This window comes from Psittacula echo (genome assembly GCF_963264785.1).
Source record: "Psittacula echo genome assembly, chromosome: 1".
Lineage (NCBI taxonomy): Eukaryota > Metazoa > Chordata > Aves > Psittaciformes > Psittacidae > Psittacula > Psittacula echo.
Window position 1 is genome coordinate 148969172 of NC_137735.1, and position 17947 is coordinate 148987118.

At 47.1% G+C, this 17947-nt stretch overlaps 1 protein-coding gene across 10 annotated transcripts in view; it reads right to left on the reverse strand.

Moving 5' to 3' along the window:
- NRF1 (nuclear respiratory factor 1) overlaps positions 1 to 17947 on the reverse strand; it is a 74948-nt gene that overhangs the window by 39736 nt on the left and 17265 nt on the right. For 8 of the 10 annotated variants that reach the window (XM_080620612.1, XM_080620618.1, XM_080620615.1 and 5 more), the window contains exons 2-5: positions 10617 to 10848; positions 8082 to 8196; positions 5576 to 5702; positions 4859 to 4999 (exon numbers count right to left, since the gene is read on the reverse strand). In XM_080620612.1, coding sequence (XP_080476738.1) covers positions 4859 to 4999; positions 5576 to 5702; positions 8082 to 8196; positions 10617 to 10839 — 606 coding nt within the window. In that variant the 5' untranslated portion in view covers positions 10840 to 10848. The other 2 variants (XM_080620611.1, XM_080620610.1) reach the window with 2 other exon arrangements.

Here is a 17947-nt window from a genome sequence, read left to right on the forward strand (position 1 = left end):
GATTTTCTACCTTTGCCCATAGGTCAGCCTCAGGATCTCCAAAAAGCAGCACATGGGAAAAGCAAAGTCCAGTCCATGTGGGAAGAGGAAAGTGGAAGAGGTCAAAGCAGCAATTACAGCAAAGCACCAAGGTATTTCCTTCATGGTCCCCTCTTTTTGAAACAGCCAATTTGAGACTAAATATTAAGTTGAAAAGTTCCAATTAATATTTAAACATTCAGATTAAAAATCCAGGCTTCTGTTAAGGTGGCTGTCACCAGGAATCTCCTGCTATGAGAACCCACATGGCCCTGATGGAACTCAGAGGTCTCACTGGTGGGATGAGAATAATCTCCCCATCATAAATTCATTCCAGCAAAGATAAGGTGCAGGATCAGCCTGCATGTCTTTAACCAGAAGCAATGGCACTCAGAAGAATAGTTTATGCCTGGCCACAGGAATCAAACCCAATATTAATACCCTGGTCACCAGTGCAAAAGCAGAAGGTGCTGTAGGGCTCCCCACAGAAGTGGCTGCTCACAGCTTCACTTTTTATGCAAGTCTTTCTTTCTTCCACTCCAAAACCATGATCAGGCTGTTAGAATGAGACTACCTGAAATGTTTCAGAGGGGCATGCTTGGGGACCAGGCTGTGGGATCACCACCTCCTAGTAGAGTTTGGAGATCTGAGCCTGGACATGACTGGTCTTGCTGGAAACAAGGCACCATGCAAACTGAGCTTAAATGCGGTAAGAGCAGGCAGCTGTCTGCATGAGAATTCAAAGTACACACTCATCCCTGCTTCCAGGACCTTGCAGGACTCACTGTCCTTTCCACTGCTGGAACAACCATCCAGTGCCGGAGCTCAGCTGTGTGGCAAACCTGATTCCTAACTCTGGGTGCCTCCACTGCAAAACAAGGATGCTCCTTCTGCCACATGCCAATGCCCTGCTGGGAGAGTGGAAACAAAGGCTGTTCTCGAACCACACCTCTGATGTGGAGCAGAAGGGAGCACCAGTAAGCCTCATGCCTGGGCAATGAGTCCAGCACTGCATGATCATCCCTGCCCCACCATAGAGAGAATCTGATAGCCACAGACCAAGTTACCACCTTTCAATGCTTGGCTTCTCCTAAATACAAACTGCCACGTACATAAAGACATCTGCTGGCTTTTGCAGCTTTTTGCAGTCCATATGCAAACAAACATCAAGATGATTTCTGAGAGGCCTGGATAAACTTTGTTGGCCTATATAAGCAGACTGCAAGTAATAGGGGCATATTAAGTCTATAAAACATCAGATTAAAGCAACAATCACCTGTTCAGAATACAAATCCTAGTGAATCTGAATCCAGATAGTGACCTCAGTGAAGCATTAATCTCAGCATTACCCACACTTTCTCCTTAGTTATATTAGTGAGCAACTCAGAACAAGTTTAGGGGCAAACTTCGCTCTGACATAGAGTGCCAATGTGACCAAAGCCCATAAAGCAAGAAGATTTCTCTGCAGGGTAAAACCCCATTGCAACACATTGGTTTTGGTGCACAACTGAGGTGGGTGATTCTCTCCACTCACAATATAGAAGCATCTTTGCTCAGGCTACCAAAGGCTTTATTTCCCTCAAGACCCCCAGGGAAGCAGAGCAATTAGGAGGAGAGTTATTTTCGTCTCCTCACTGAGGAGGTAACACCTCTACCACCTGCAGCTCCTGAAAGCAGAGGCCTCATGTTTCCATTCCCTGTGACACAGCTCCTAATTGTGCTGCCCAATTTATATCTATACACATTTCAGTTTTCCATTGGGTTCGTGGGTTGAAAAAGCTCCTTTCTTGTTAGAAAAGACAAACTATAGTGGCAGCTCTGAGAACCAAGGTGCCTTCAAAAACCTAATGGCACCTCTAAGCAGTGCAACAGGTTGCAGTGATGTAGGAGTCAGATTTCTCGTCCACTTGCTCAAATGAATGTATCTCAAATTGCAGTTGTGGCAAAAAACCCAGACAGCATCATGTCCTCATTGTATTCAGCACATCTGTGCTTTGCTCTATTCAAAGATTCTCCCCAAGTCTGTCAAAACTAAGCAGCTGGATGCCTTCAACAGCAAAATCATGTCCAAGCACCACATGCAGCATCTTACTCCTTGATGTAATCCACGCAGGAGCCTACGGTCTTGACCATTAATTCTAGTGCTATGTCCTCAAGTGGCCTGCAGCCATTTAAGGACCTCAAAAACCATTAAAGACATTTACAAAGCAGTATCCCTCTATGATAAGTGGGGAAACTGAGGCACTGGGTGCCCACAACACATGTGCACACCACAGTGGCTGGGCTGAGGCAGTGATGGCTAGCCAAATGGGACACAAAGAGCATGGACCCTGTCCACAGCTCAGGAGAAACCTTAACAAAGCTGCTTGGAGTTACCATGTGTAGTAAAAAGGTGAGGGCTACTCCTAACAAGATATTTGGGTTGCCATAATGCAGCATGGCATGGCTTGAAATAAGAGGCTCTACATTGCTGTTGCCTCTGCAGTTTGCACGCTTGCTGGCCAAAGGGCCTGCAGAGCATGGAGAAGACAAGACATTCCTCCTTCCACAGAGGCACAAGAAGGCTGAGAACACAGGAGTGTTGTGTGTAAGGCGGGGGGATAAAAGCCCTGCCAGCAGCTTGTGCCTTGGACTGGAGAGCTGCTTCACATGTGGAAAGGCACAGCAGTCAAACCCCAAGGGCAGCTTAGCTTGGCCAGATCTCTGTGCAAGGCTTCCTGAAGACCAAGGCCATGTTATGCTTGCAGGAAAATATCTCGGGGACTCTTCATCAGGGCCTGTAGCAATAGGACAAGGGGTGATGGGTTCAAACTGAAACAGCGGAAGTTCAGGTTGGAGATAAGGCAGAAGTTCTTCCCTGTGAGGGTGCTGAGGCGCTGGCACAGGGTGCCCAGAGAAGCGGTAAATGCTCCATCCCTGGCAGTGTTTAAGGCCAGGTTGGACAAAACCTTGGGTGACATGGTTTAGGCCCATGGCAGGGGGTTGAAACTGGATGATCTTAAGGTCCTTTCCAACCCAAACCATTCTGTGCTTCTATCTCTAGCCTTATTTTTAGCTTAACATGAAAAGTATTAGTATTTTACCCATGGGATTCTATAGATATTAGTATTTTATCCATAAAGCAGAAGCAGAAAACACTTCAGCAACCTTTGATGTTAAAATAGTTAATATCCAAGTCTATCACAAAAACCAAACACCATGCACTATAAATCCAGCTGAAGGCTCCTGTGAAGTGAGAGCTTGTCACTTTTATTGCTGCTTTCATGGCATGTGCAACATAAGCAGCCAAACACTTGATAGATCTTTTTATTGGCCCTTTTATACGTGTACACATTCTGCACGGGGCAAACCAGAGAAGTTTCTCAGATGTGTTCCTGGATTGCAACCACCCCACGTCCTGCTCTCATTCCTCCACACTCACTTCTCTCTTCATTTCCAGCTCTCCACCAGCATCAGCTCATTGTCTTTGTGCCTTCCTCTGAGCCCACAAGCTGTGGGTATGGGTACCTCCAGCTTCACTACTCATATCACCCTAGGACAGCCTTCAGCAAATCTCCACACAGATGTCTTCTTCTTCTTGTTTTAAGCCCTAAGCACTTCTCTTGCTGTTCCTGAGCTTAATTACTACAATGATAAGGCCATAAAGAAGTCAGATAAACACAAGCATGCTGTTTGCCAATACAAATGAACTCAGATACATTCCTGTGATCTTTCGAGGCTCTGATTTTACTTTCAAAGTACAGTGTTTCTAGTTTTTACTTTCCCATTTCCATAGGAAACTGTTAATGACACAAACCAAAAGCTGCCTGTGAACAGCTCTTGCAGATACCACCTTTAGCATTGGCTTAAAAATCCAGCAATTATGTTTTGCCTCATGCTGCCATGGATTAGGAACACGTTCTGTTACCAGTCAAGGCACAGCAGATTTCTTTGTGAAGTTTTATTAGAAGTGTGAGCTTGTCTGATTCCAACTCAATGGAAAAGATGTTGTGACCAGAACATGATCTTCTGCAGAGCACAGAGGAAATCTGCACATCTTTGCTTTACTACAACACCTCTTTGTGCGTTGCTCAAAGCCTCTGACCTTTTCATCTCGCTACTCCCTCCAAAGAAACTGGCTTTCAATGCTTAAAATGTGTTGTGGTGCATCAGACTGAACATACCCAGAGTCTCCTGCAAAGCACATCTGCCTCCGTTCAGCCCCTGCACCCCAGGGGAAGGAGAATTCCCTACCGACTATCCTTCCCACACCAAGAAGGCTTCCCTAGGGGGGCCCCCTCCACTTTCTCCTAGCAATAAGGAGGTCAGCAAAGAGCTGAACATGAAGAGAAAGAGAATCCCCCACATGCTTAGAGCAAATAATTCCCTGTCTTCATCAGAAGTATCTCACACAAGGTCTGATCTGGAGTTAAATCATCGGCAAGCTCCCCCCTGCCACAATCCACAGCAGAAAACAAAGCAGGGAATGAACTTGAGCACACAAAAAAGGTCCAAGAAGCATAAGCCAAGACAGTTCTCCACCAGCAACCTTCCTGACCTCCGAGCCTAAAAATCACTGTGAAGTGCCAAATATCTTCCCTGTTCATAGCTTATGGGAGGTGACAAAGAGGGAATCTCCCAGCACCTGATCTGCTTACCAGCATTTTTACTGTTTCATGTAGAAAACAAGTACCAATAACAAAGCTTCCTATCTAACTACTGAGCTGTTACATTCCCATGGGGAAGAGGAGATCAAATGCATCCCCTGGAGATGCAGACATAAGCTCCACTGCAAAATAACAGGATGTGGCTGCAAGATGCCAAATCTCTCTCTCTGGTTCTGCCATGCCTGGCTACTTACCTGGGTCATCTTGTCCACTGAGACAGGAATGCCATCGATGGTGAGGGGTGGCAGCTCGGAGTTAACCTCCTGAGGCGCAGGAGCGTGTTCCGCTAGTGCAGACTCCAGGTCTTCCAGGATCATGCTCTTGTACTTGCGTACCTGTAGGGAATCATTAAGCTCAGGTAAACAAGGTAGGGAGCACCAGGAGAGGTGAGGGCAAGGATGCAGGGCCAGCCACCTTCCCCAAGGTGCTGTGGAACAGAAGGAGCAAACAAGAAGCTGGCAAGAAAAACATACGCACTGGCCCTGAGGACTCAGCTGTATTAAAGAGCTGCTGATGAAACATCAAGTAACACTGGCAAGTGAAAGTATTTAAGGGATTAAAAGTTCTGAAGCAAAAGTTATCATGGTCAGGATCTCTTCCATTTACTGTCTGGTCTGCAACAAGTTGCAAGCACTGACAGCCGAGCTGAGCTCAAACACATCATCACTATGGGCTCCTTCTGACTTTTAAACCAGGATATTCAGCCCTGGTGAGCTGAGCTGAGCAACAACTGATGCAGAGAAGTCAGGACCTCAGTGCTACCCTCATGTCCTTACAATCTGAACTCCTGTTTCCAGGGTTTTAAACGCGACTTTCAGATCACTACCGGTCTTGCAAAGCTGCCTGGAGCAGAATGAAACCTGCGGAGAAGGTGAACGACTTCTTACACAGCTTTTCCTAGAGACACCTACCACGTTCTCCAAGGGTGCAGCACCGAATACCTTAAAGACAGGGTTGGGTTTGGAGGGCGAGATGCAGAGAACGATGGCCTGCTGCCCCACTCTGGTGGTGTACTCATCCAGCGTGGCTCGGAGCTTCCTGAAACACAGGCAGAAAGCAGTGAAACCAGCTGAAAGCCCTGCAGAAACACAACCCTTCACATTGTAAATTCCCTTTCTTAATGCTGCCCATTCAGAAACCAGGTGAGAAGTGGAGCCCCAGATGGTCAGACCAGCCCCATATCCTGCTTATTCCTCCACTCCCGCAGGCCTGCTGTGTTCCCTGCAGTCACCAGCAGCTCAAATATCACTTACTCTCCTTTCTTTCCTTTTTCCATTGATGTAAGAAGGAAAACGAAATCAGCAGAGCAGCAAAGCAGGGACAGCAAGAGTCTGCATATCCCCTCTGTCACCAAAGGGTATTATACAAAACTTGGAAGGTAAACAACTTGAATGATTCAACAAAAGAGGACTGCAAACAGAGGTTATTTCACATCCAACCTTGTAACAGAGCACTGCAATTCTGTAGTACTAAAGTCCTGCTCAAACCAGGACTGTCAGAATTCAACCTACAATTACAGGACAGCCAAGAAGCAGAAATATTGCAACAGCTCAGCACAGAAAAGCCAGGTATTGAGACAGGAGCCATATCAGCAGTATTGAGACAGAAGCCATATCAGCAAGTCCCTTTGGAATGATCTCTCTGTAGGAAGAAAATATTCCATCATATACTTTCTGCCTCGTATTCCCTTTAAAGCAATGGAAGAGAATGTGTCAGAAATACTGGCAGAAACTCAAGAGAGAAGCAGAGTTTGTCAACAGGTCACCTCAGCACTCCATGGTGACAGTGCAGTATCAGCCCTGGGACTTCAGAACCCGCTGTTTACAGCAGACCTGTTGCCAAGAAGCACCAACATCCGCTACAGAGATCCCAAAACCAGCAGCTGTAACTTCCCACTTGATTCAGTGGTGTAAAAATCAAGCAAAAATGTGCTAAATGATCAGAGTGCAAAAAAAAAAAAAAAGATGCATTTTGTCACTATCTGAAATGTAGTCAAATGAAGCAGTTGCACGAAGGGAGGAGAAAGAATTCCTTTACAGAGGAGTTTCTTTAAAACGGTATTGCTCATAGTTCAAGAATCTGCTCTTCAGAAAGGTTGCAGTGAACAGAGCTCAGTCAACAAAGCTTGGAGAAGGAAGGAAAAGCAGAATAGAGCTGTAAAAGAAAGGGAATCCACTCCCAGGAAATATTTAACACTAACTCTGTTCCACTTGGCTGCTGTTTGATCTGGTGCAGAGAGTGTTGTGGGACTCAGCAGAGGAGTAAGCAGAATAAGGAAACCAACTTAATTTCTCACTAAGAATTATGCTAGGAGAGAGGGAAATAAGGCAGACCTCTGTCCAGGACTACTCCAGTGCATTAAGTGTACACACAAGCGGAAGCCAGCAAGAAACAGTGTCAAATACCCCTGCCTCCTCTGACATAACCCAGTTACATCCAAATCAGTTTAAAAGGCAAAATCCCCTTTCTTCCAAATCCTACTAAATAATATCAACTTCTATTTGCAAGTGTTTCCTGATGGGTTGGCAGATGATGTCTCCAGGCTTGCGGGAAGCCTGTGCAGTCAATTCAGCACCAGCGCTGCTTGGTGGCCATCAGCTGGGCAGACAGCCTCAGAGCACCTGTAATGCAGCACCTGAAGGCCTGTGGAGGTTTGGTGTCTGCAGAGCAAGCTGCTAAAACCAAAGGAAGTGTTTCAGCTCTGGCATGCATCTCCCCTTCATTATTCTCCCCCAGAACTGTGAACTAAAGGCTTGGTAAGACTTCAGTCTTAAGGGGAGACCTTAGGGCAGCACCAGTGCCTAAAGGGGCTACAGGAAACCTGGAGAGGGGCTTTGGACAAGGGGACAGGACAAGGGGACAGAGGTGAGATAGAGATAAGCTCTTAGGCAGAAGTTCTTCCCTGTGAGGGTGCTGAGGAGCAGTGTTCAAGGCCAGGTTGAATGAGCTTGGAGCAACCTGTTCTAGTGGAAGGTGTCCCTGCCCATGGCAGAGGTTGGGACTGGATGGGCTTTAGGATCCCTTTCAACCCAAACCATTCCATGATTCATTAGGTAGATAAGACCTTTGTGCCATTGCAGAGCTGGGATATAGCTGTAGCTCCAGATTCTCAGGCCAGCTGCTGTTAAAGCCACTGTGAACATCTTACAAGGCAATGCTACAATGAAAGATTCACCTTGTGACCAACTGGGGTAAAACCAGAATGCTGGATCCCACCAGAATGCTCACGACAGTCCTAGCGATCATAACATCACACTGAAGATGAGCAGAGCCGCAACTTAACCGATTTCTTCAACACAGCTTTTGGGTTGCAGAAAAGATGCCACCAAAAAAACCCAAGCTGGGCAACTTCTGGACAGCACTGGAGACAGACCAGGGATGCAGACCGAGGTGTCGGAGTGCAGGAGGAGCTCTTACCGTAGCAGACGTGTTTGCTGCCTCTTGCGGATGGATGGGTTGGACTCAAACACGTGTGGTCGCTTCCGTTTTTTACCTGTTGCTACAGCAGCGGCTGCTGCCATTCCCACAGGGCCTGGAAACCAAACCACAAAGGGTCAATCAGCACATTGGGCTCAGGAACTGGCCAGCAGGGACATTGCCATTGCTCCCCACGCAGGATGGGTCCCAAGGGATCAGCTTCAAGGGCCTCCCCATCAGACCAGGGTGATGTGAATTACCCGCTAAATCCCTCCTGTCCAGCAGTATCAGAGAATTGTATCAAAAGGCTCCATTCCCAAGACTGGCAAATCCCAGCTCAGTCCCAGGTAAAAGCCACATATTTCACTCCAAAGTTTCCCTTATAATCATGTAATTATGTATTTTAACTTCCAAAGAGACTGAAAAACTCTCAAGTACACCAAGACTTCAAATAACTGACTGTAATTGAGGAGATTCCAGTAGCAAGGGAGAAGAGACCAGTACAACACCATGAATCCTCTCGGACACAACTCCAACATCAGGAGTCCAAAGCCTTCCCTAGGGATTAAGTGCCAGTTCTAATAGGAAAGTACTGGGTAATCCAGAGTTCCCAGCAGCATCCTACAACAGGCCTCTGAAGAACAGTGGGGACCACAGCAGGGCAGTGCTATTGCTTTTGTGATCAAACTCTGGACACAGACTCTATGGAAGGGGAAGTTTCCTTAAGTTAATTGGAAGTAAATCAAGTAACACGGAGTGGGTTGTGCTTCTATCTGTGATGTCCAGAAATGAGTGCAGGGTCAGAGTCAAAAAGCCCTGGGGTCTACTGCAGGCTCAAGGACAGGCCTGTGACTCCTGAGCAGACCTCAGTCACTCTTTGTGTGGTTTCTCCATATATCAGAAGTGAAAGATCACACCAGGCATCATAAAAGCACTCTGTTTAACAAAGATGCAGCTACTGGATCAGGAAGTCCTCAGCTAATGATTAGTGGAAGCCGGGAGATGATAATGAAAGTAGTGTCTGATGATACAAGTTCTCTAACCAACTGCTCTGGGAGACAGTATATGGACAGAGCTCTGGGTGACACTGCAGAGCCAGGTTTTGTTAATTACTAACAAACTACCTGAGCACTACCATGGCCAGAACCACTCCATACTGCTCCAAGGATCCTGTGCTTGGGAGAAATAGGATAAAATCACTGTCATTTGGGGGACTGGAAGAAGAGTTGCTCTGGAGAAGCGAGGAAAGGCCACACTGGGCTCTTGGGCAAGCTTTGGGATGGACGTGTCAGTGCCTGACCTAGAGAAGTGGGGCAGCTCCTGTTTTGGGCTGCCAACCTCTGGCCAGTGGCGGGAGGGGTGCTGGGCACCCCCCGCATATGGAGTCACCAGATGTGGCTCCTGCAAACACCACCCAAGCCTGAAAAGCTTGTGTGCTTGAAGAGAAGGGGAAAAGAATCCTACAGGAGCTGAGGTTTGAAAATTCCTAAGGAAAGGGATGCTCAGTGGGGTGGTGGAACTCTGCAGGTTCAGTCAAACACATCAAGAGCTCTGTTCAGCAGATAAAGCCTGATACAGAGTCAGGTCAGACCCTGAGTGCTTTATCACTGCATTTTTCTCCTAATGAGGTCGATCTGGTACAAGGCAAATGAGGAGGCCGTTTGGCTTCACTGGAAGGAATTTGTGGTTCTGAAATGCTTTCCCAGTCCAGATATGCTGGAGACCCTTTGTAGCATTTCCTTGGGAGAAGCCTTGCATGTGAATGTCATCTCCTTGGCTAAGCAAGATAGTGCAGCACTCCTGGGTTATTTTTGCTGTTGTTTATACAGGCCTGAAATAAGCTTGCTCTTTGACATACATTTTAGCTTCATTATTTGAGGCAGCACTTACCAAGGACCTTCCTTATTGCACAAACCAGTCTCTTATGCCTCTTCTTACACACAGATAAAGTGATGCAATATCGAAGCAGCTGGCAGACCTTGTGAAGAGGGTCAATAAGCAAGGGCAATAAGGAGATAATCAGAGCATCCCATGGGTGCAAGATCACCACCCACCTACAAGTGCTGTCTGCAACCTCTGCATGAATGCAAGGATGATTAGGGGCTGGAGCCTGACAGGCTGAGAACATTGGGGCTGTTCAGCCTGGAGATGAGAAGCTGTGTGGAGACCTCAGAGCAGCTTCCAGTGTCTGAAGGGGGCTACAAGGATGCTCTTCATTAGGGACTGGAGCAATAGGACAAAGGGTGATGGGTTCAAACTGAAACAGGGGAAATTCAGGTTGGAGATAAGGCAGAAGTTCTTCCCTGTGAGGGTGCTGAGGTGCTGGCACAGGGTGCCCAGAGAAGCTGTGGCTGCCCCATCCCTGGCAGTGTTCAAGGCCAGGTTGGACACAGGGGCTTGGAGCAACCTGCTCTAGTGGAAGGTGTCCCTGCCTGTGGCAGGGGGTTGGAAGTGGAGGAGCTTTAAGGTCCTTTCCAACCCAAACCAGTCTGGAATTCTATGAATGCCATGTTAAGTGAACAACAGTAATTGTACCTGCTGCAGCCAGGTGGGCAGTGACTTCATCAGTAGCCGTGGAGTTGAGGATGTCAGAGTCATCGTAGGACGTGTCCTCTGGTGAAGATGGTGAGTCCTCATCCGCACTGAGCATGCTGTGCTCTGTGTAGGTGGCCACATGGACCTGCTGCACTTGCTGGGCCACCGCATGGGCCTCGATGGTGGCCATGTGCTCTGTTTGGGTCACCTCGTGTTCATCCATCAATAACTACTGTCAAAGGAGACAAAAGAAATCACAGGAAGGGATTACTGACATCGAGGTAAGGGTGGGCAGCCGAAGGTTTCTGAGCCAGCTGGGTGAGCAGGATGTGACCGAGAGGGAACAAAGATTACCTTCCCAAGTGACAGTGGTCTTTGAGAGGGAAATAACAGCTACATCAGGAAGCAGAAGAGGAGCTTGAAGTGTATGGGTTTGAAAATTCCATACTTCCAAACAACATGGCACAGCACCTAGTCAGTCATCTTTGCTGGAATGGACTCTGTGGCCCTGAGATGTGCCACTCACCCACTATGTGTTCAGAGGTCTGATCAAAGCTGGAACTTCTTTTTGCCACTTCAGCTTTCAGGGCAGATGTGAGGTGTCCTGACCCGTGGCAGGGGATTGGAACTGGATAATCCTAAGGTTTTTTTCCAACCCAAACCATTCTGTGATTCTAAGATGCTCAAGAGCATTACACAATGCCTGTCCTTCAACCTCAGTAGCTCAGAACATAAACAAGGATCCCAGAACAGTTTAGTGGCAGCAAGTTGCATTCTGGAGGCCATTTTTGTTGTATTACTTATTAAGAGTCTGGAAGCAGGCAAAAATCATTACAACCCAAGTGCAAATATTAGATAAAGCACATTTATTTAATGCATCTAGTGGTAAACCACTGAGCAAAGCAGCAGCTTACACACTAAACAGGGCACTGGCCCACATGGCATGAACATAAATCTGTGCAGAAGGAACAAGACAGGAGATACCCGAACATTTTCAGTGTGTGGAAAAGGGACAGCACATCCTGAAGATATTTTCAAACTATAGTAGAAGAATTAGGACATCAGCCAATCCCCGAAACCCCCCAGGACAAACAGCAGAAGGAAACAGATGATCAGCTGTAGAAAACAGTAACATATACTCAGCAAATTCTGATCCTGTAAGTGTAGCCATTGAAATTAAAGCTCTTCATGACACCCTCTTCACAGAAACCTGTTCAGTTTGTCAGGAGGAAAGAGCTAGGAACACGGATACAGCCACAGAGCGGTCTCAGATACATGGCTAGGTAACTGCCCTATGGAGTCAGGCAAGCCATGTCATTAGCCTGGAGAAGAGAAGGGTCCTTAGCAGGAGACCTTAGAGCAGCTCCAGTGCCTAAAGGGGCTCCAGGAAAGCTGGAGAGGGGCTTTGGACAAGGGCCTGTAGGGACAGGCCAAGGGGAATGGCTTTAACCTGCCAGAGGGGAGACTGAGATGAGCTCTTAGGCAGAAGCTCTTCCCTGTGAGGGTGCTGAGGCGCTGGCACAGGGTGCCCAGAGAAGCTGTGGCTGCCCCATCCCTGGCAGTGTTCAAGGCCAGGTTGGACACAGGGGCTTGGAGCAACCTGCTCCAGTGGAAGGTGTCCCTGCCTGTGGCAGGGGTTGGGACTGGAGGAGCTTTGAGGCCCCTTCCAACACAAACCAGTCTGGGATTCTATGATCCCACTGTTGCCCCAGCAGCAAAGCATCTGTTACGTATCTGAAGGGTCCACACTTGGATTTGAACAGGGATTCAGGCACAGGGGATGAAAGGAAAGTTGTTCTTGGTTAATTTCAGAGATGACCATTTATCATTCCAGAAAAAAACAGAAAGTTTATTCCTGTTTTCCTTCTCCAGAACATTTGAAGGTGGAAGTATGAAGTATGGAAATATGTATGTATATGAAGTATGGAAACCCTAAAGGTATGATGATGCCTGCAAAGACATTTCCTGGTATCTGTAGCTCAGTCCAGAAGCCCTGGATGACAGCCAGAAGGATTTTAAAGTCATTTAAACTGCTTAAAAAAATATGAGGATAAAGTCCTCTCATCACAAAGTGCAGTTGCCTCATGATCATGTCAGGGGTTTCTTTGATGTACTGTCAACTATAATCAACGGCTGTTGACACCATTGCTGGAAGAACACCAGATGCAGGAGGAAGAAAGCTAAAGCAGCAGAAGCCAAACCATTCAAACCAGCAGAAAACAACAGAAACTGAACAGAAAAGCATAAATTCCATATTAAATTTAAACCCACATGGATTAAAATGAAGTTTTTGTCTGCTCAGTGTAATCTGGGGTGTGAATGTAAAAAGATACAACTCAACCCATACAAAACCACTGTAGAAACTGTCCTCTGTCATCGCCATCTGGTTTAATGTTGCTCATGGGTGCTTTAAACTGAGCCAAAAATAAGAAGTCCACAGCAGAAAAAACTGAGGTTCATCAGCATGACTGGAAAAGCTCTTGCACAGACAGGGCCTGGGCTTGTTTTTAACCTTTAGACCACTGAGGTGGTTTTAGTTCAGATGCTGTGGAAGATAAGACACTGCCCTCTAAGACAGGCTTAACTCAGAGACAAACAGTGCTCTGCTGGCATTGGAAATCACTCATCCAACATAATGACCAATTCACCCAAAACCCTGCTCAGATGAACAACACATGAAAGAATCACTGGGTCTCACTTCCTTTGCAGTTTAAATGATGCAAATATGAATTATCTGAATGAAAGCAGAAGAAAGGCTGAGATGCAGAATGGTTTGACAGAGACCTGCTCTGTGCTCTCCCATGCGCATACACAGCTCATTCCAGCCACATGTGCTCAGATCCTTCCTGAGAGAGACCTGAGGGAATGCAGGGGCACAGGTTTTAAATAAAAAGATTTAGATCAGACATAAGGAAGAAATGCTTTATGGTTGGGACGGTGAGGCACTGGCACAGGGTGCCCAGAGAAGCTGTGGCTGCCCCATCCCTGGCAGTGTTCAAGGCCAGGTTGGACACAGGGGCTTGGAGCAACCTGCTCTAGTGGAAGGTGTCCCTGCCTGTGGCAGGGGTTGGAACTGGAGGAGCTTTAAGGTCGCTTCCAACCAAAACCATCCTGGGATTCTGTGATTCTACCATTCTGAAACGGGGTGCTAACAGGTAACAGCCTCGTCAGCATCCAAAACACCAAATACAAAGTTCTCCCGGCCAAGTTTTGCAACCAAACCTTTCTTCTGCTTGTGCAGGAGTGACCACTATAAGCAGAACACAAGGGAAGAGCTCACCTGTATCCTGTAATAGCATCCACATAAAGATGAGGATGACATTGGTATAACATACAAGAATTAGCTAAGCACCAATAGCAGATAGAGGCCAACTCACACAGCCTTTTCAGTGTGCTATGGCACAACTTCTCCTAATCAAAGGTTTGGGGAAGAATGAAATCCCATCCCAGGCAGCTGCAGGGCACTGCTCCACTGGGGAACTACCCAACGTGTGAGGAACATGCTGAGCTCACGCAGCAGCTCTGCCTTCTACAGTGGATTATAAATGACAAAGGAGGAAGGACAGGGGACTAACAGATACACACAGTTCCTCAGAATCCACCTTTTAAGTGGTCAATGCCAGCAGTTAGGTTAATAGACATGTTAGCCTTTTCAGCTGAGGGTACTGTCCCCAGCCTCGTTTCAGGCTGGTCAGGTCACCAACCTTCTCTTCCCAGTGATGAGGCTCAGGAGAAAGGCTGCATGACGTGACCCACCTACCACCCTCTGGAGAATTGCCTTTGAACTGATGAAAGGATGTTCAATTTAGATGGTACAGGAGCAAACTGGAGGCTATGGGAAGCCACAGTAACTACTGAGAAAGAGGTGATAAGCTTCCATCAGCTCATGTCTCTGAGAAAAGCCAGCCAGCCTTCCTCAAGCTTCTCCTCATCCTTCTCCTTCCACCTAAACATCACTGGAGTCAGTACCTAAACATACAAAGGCACATGGCAGAGGTCCAGGCTGGTATCCACAGAGATCCAGCTCTCCACAGCATGGATGTGTTAAGAAAGAACAAACCAGCCTGTTAGCTAGTGATGGACCCACCAAAACACAAGGAGCAGGGCACTGATGAAGCCTCATGGCCTTCAAACACTCCCTTGTAGAGGAGAGTTTATAACAGTGTTATCTCCAATGCAGTATGTATTCAGCATACCGTAAAGTAAGAAGAAAGGAAGAGACAAATCAATGTGTGGTTGCTCAGTTGGCCCAGGGAATATCAGCTGTTCCTGGGGTTTATTTTTCCTGTTTCTTTTTAATTTGCCTTGCTTTTTAAATTAAATAAGTTAGAGGACGTATTTGAGAAGGCTAATTCTCAATATCCACTCTCCAGAATAATCCCTCTGGCTCATTTCCTAATTTGTTTCAAAGGAATGGAAACACTCCTGGTTTTTCCTCTTCCGACCCATTTTCTGTTTGATCCTTCCACTGCAGACAGCACCAATTCCTTATTGACAACTCTGCTCCATACAGGAACTCAGCACGTCATGCTTTTTTCTGGCACTAGACAGCAGTCTTGTGATCTATGTAAAATAGAATCCCAGACTGGTTTGTGTTGGAAAGGACCTTAAAGCTCACCCAGTTCCAACCCCTGCCATGGGCAGGGACACCTTCCACTAGAGCAGGTTGCTCCAAGCCCCTGTGTCCAACCTGGCCTTGAACACTGCCAGGGATGGGGCAGCCACAGCTTCTCTGGGCACCCTGTGCCAGCGCCTCAGCACCCTCACAGTAAGGAATTTCTTCCTTATATCCAACCTCAATCTCCCCTGTTTAAGTTTGAATGGAGTTAAAAAAAGAAAATAAAAGGGAACCAGAAATAACCTGTTCATCATTCAAGCTGGTCACCTTCCGCATGGCTTTAACATCAATGAAATACTGCTCCATGTTCAGCGAGCTGAATGTTCACCAGAAAACAAGCAACACCTCCTCCCTTCTCTCCCCTCTTCTTGTGAAGCTGACAAGCATCTGGAATTTAATGTGCCCTTAATGGATTCAAGACTCTGCTGTAAATAAGTCCTTTGCTTTGCATTAAACCACCAGCATCACACTGGCACTTTTGTTCTTGTGGTGAGTTAATCAACAGGGCTCCTGTGATCCGGGTGTGTTAATCCTCAGGCAGCAGTTCCATGGGCTGCAGGGTGGCTGCTGCCATCAGTCACCACCTCCTAAGCCTTTTCTTGCAGCTCTCCAGTGGTGTTGAGCCATGTAGACCAGCACCTCTGCTGGGAAATGGGTCTCTAAGCCAGTTTTGAGCTGCTCAGTTTGCTTTTCCCCCTTCCCTAGCTTGGGGGTTACTCTCTAAACTGCTTCTCTAGTGATGCTGTGAGGAGGGAAGGGGGACGCTCAGCACTGCTTTGTGTTTGTCTCCATCCTTTGGCCATCAGAGCAGAGCTTCAAGCACAGGTCACAAAGATGATGGTGGTGGCACACAGGGCTTCCCACATGCAAAACGTGTCCCTTCTCACTCCCAAGAGCCTGCTGTGGTGGGTAGGGGAGACCACACCACCCCGTTTATTTTAAGAGCAACCAACTGTTTGCAGCTGCAGCAGCTCATCTGCTGCCACAACAACCATAGGCACTGGTGTCATCTCCTGAGAGGGAGGGACCTGAAATAGCTCTGATGGTCTGAGCCAATGGGATGTGAAGGAGGCTTTTCAGTTAACCAGGTTTCATACTTCATGTATTCAATCAGATTAAACAGCACTTCCTATGCTCTTAGGACATAAGAATGGGTTATTTTAAAAGCTGTTTCAAACTTCTGGCTCTAGGTAAATTCCAAATTCCCTACAAAGACAGCCTGGAATAATTCATAAGTGAAAACTGATCCAGCAAGGAAGAAATCATTTGCCATTTACTAATAAAATCAAACCCTGTTTGACTGTAATGACACCTTTGAAATTGTCTGGAACTGCTTTGTGCTATTCTGGCACTAAGCCCTCTAAAGCAAGTACACACATCCTGATACAGCTGGTTTCTGATCAGCAGATTTCAATGGTTACACTATCCATGAGGAGCAAAACCTCACTCAGAAACACCAGCAACACAAAGAAAGAGATCATACACCATGATTTTCACAAGGAGCCATGGCTAAAATCACTGGTGTTCATCAGACATCATCAGTCTGGAGAGAGTTGTGTCTACTCTCTGGTTACAACAGCCAGAAATGGTCCAGTTTGCATTGACTCTCAGACTGGTTTGGGTTGGAAAGGGCCTTAAGGCTCATTCAGTTCCAACCCCCTGCCACGGGCAGGGACACCTTCCACTAGAGCAGGTTGCTCCAAGCCCCTGTGTCCAACCTGGCCTTGAGCACTGCCAGGGGTGGGGCAGCCACAGCTTCTGGGGCAAGTTCCTGCCATGGTCTGAATTAGAGGAGTTGCCAACCTGCAGCTGAGGGAAGGATTAGAGGACAACCTCTAACAGAGGAGACACAGCCAGTCTTGGCCTGGTGCTGCCCTGGCTGCGTTTCAGCTCCATGTGGGCCAATGCTGGCTGGTACCTGGAAGCCACAACTCATGCAAAGACATCCGTCTCCCAGCCAGGCCTTACTCACACGAGCACCAAGCTCACTCACAGCATTTCCTGATGATGTTGGTTAAGAAACCACTTCCAGGTGAAGTGGGAGATGGAAGGGGACTACACCAGCCAATTACAACTGCACTGGCTTCTCTCAGAGCAGCTTACAACCAACACCATACAGAAAGCCCACATCTCCCATCACTCACCTGCACTACATACCAACAGCCAAGACCCAGACCTTCTCCTGGTGAGGATGTTGAGGTCCTCCCTAGCAGATTGTTTCAGACTCTTGAGAGCAGAGATTTAGCTCTTTCCATGCACTGGCATCTCTCATTGATTAAATATTATCTGTTAATTCACTTTCAGGATAAATTTGATGCTGTTGTCATATAAGATTGTGCCCAGTGGGAATTACCACTGCAGGTTTGATAAGGAAACAATGCTATTCACCAGGGACAAGCTTGATTAATATCTTAATTATGAGCACAACTCATTTAAAACGCACATTTAATCCCCAAATCCTGTTTTCGCATGGCTGCAGAAGAAGTCTTCCCTTGCTCATGGGGAGAATTTGCTGGCCTACACCTCAGTGCAATAAACCCCAGCTTTTTTGTGGTGAAGCATCCATCACTCTGAAAACTGTGCACGGCTTTAGATGGGACTGACGTATCAGGACTTGAGACATTGCCTCCTGTCAGCAGCAGCAACTGCTACCCTGCACAAAGGCAAGATAAGACACGCCAGTTTAGACCTCTCCTATCAAGATTGAAGCCAA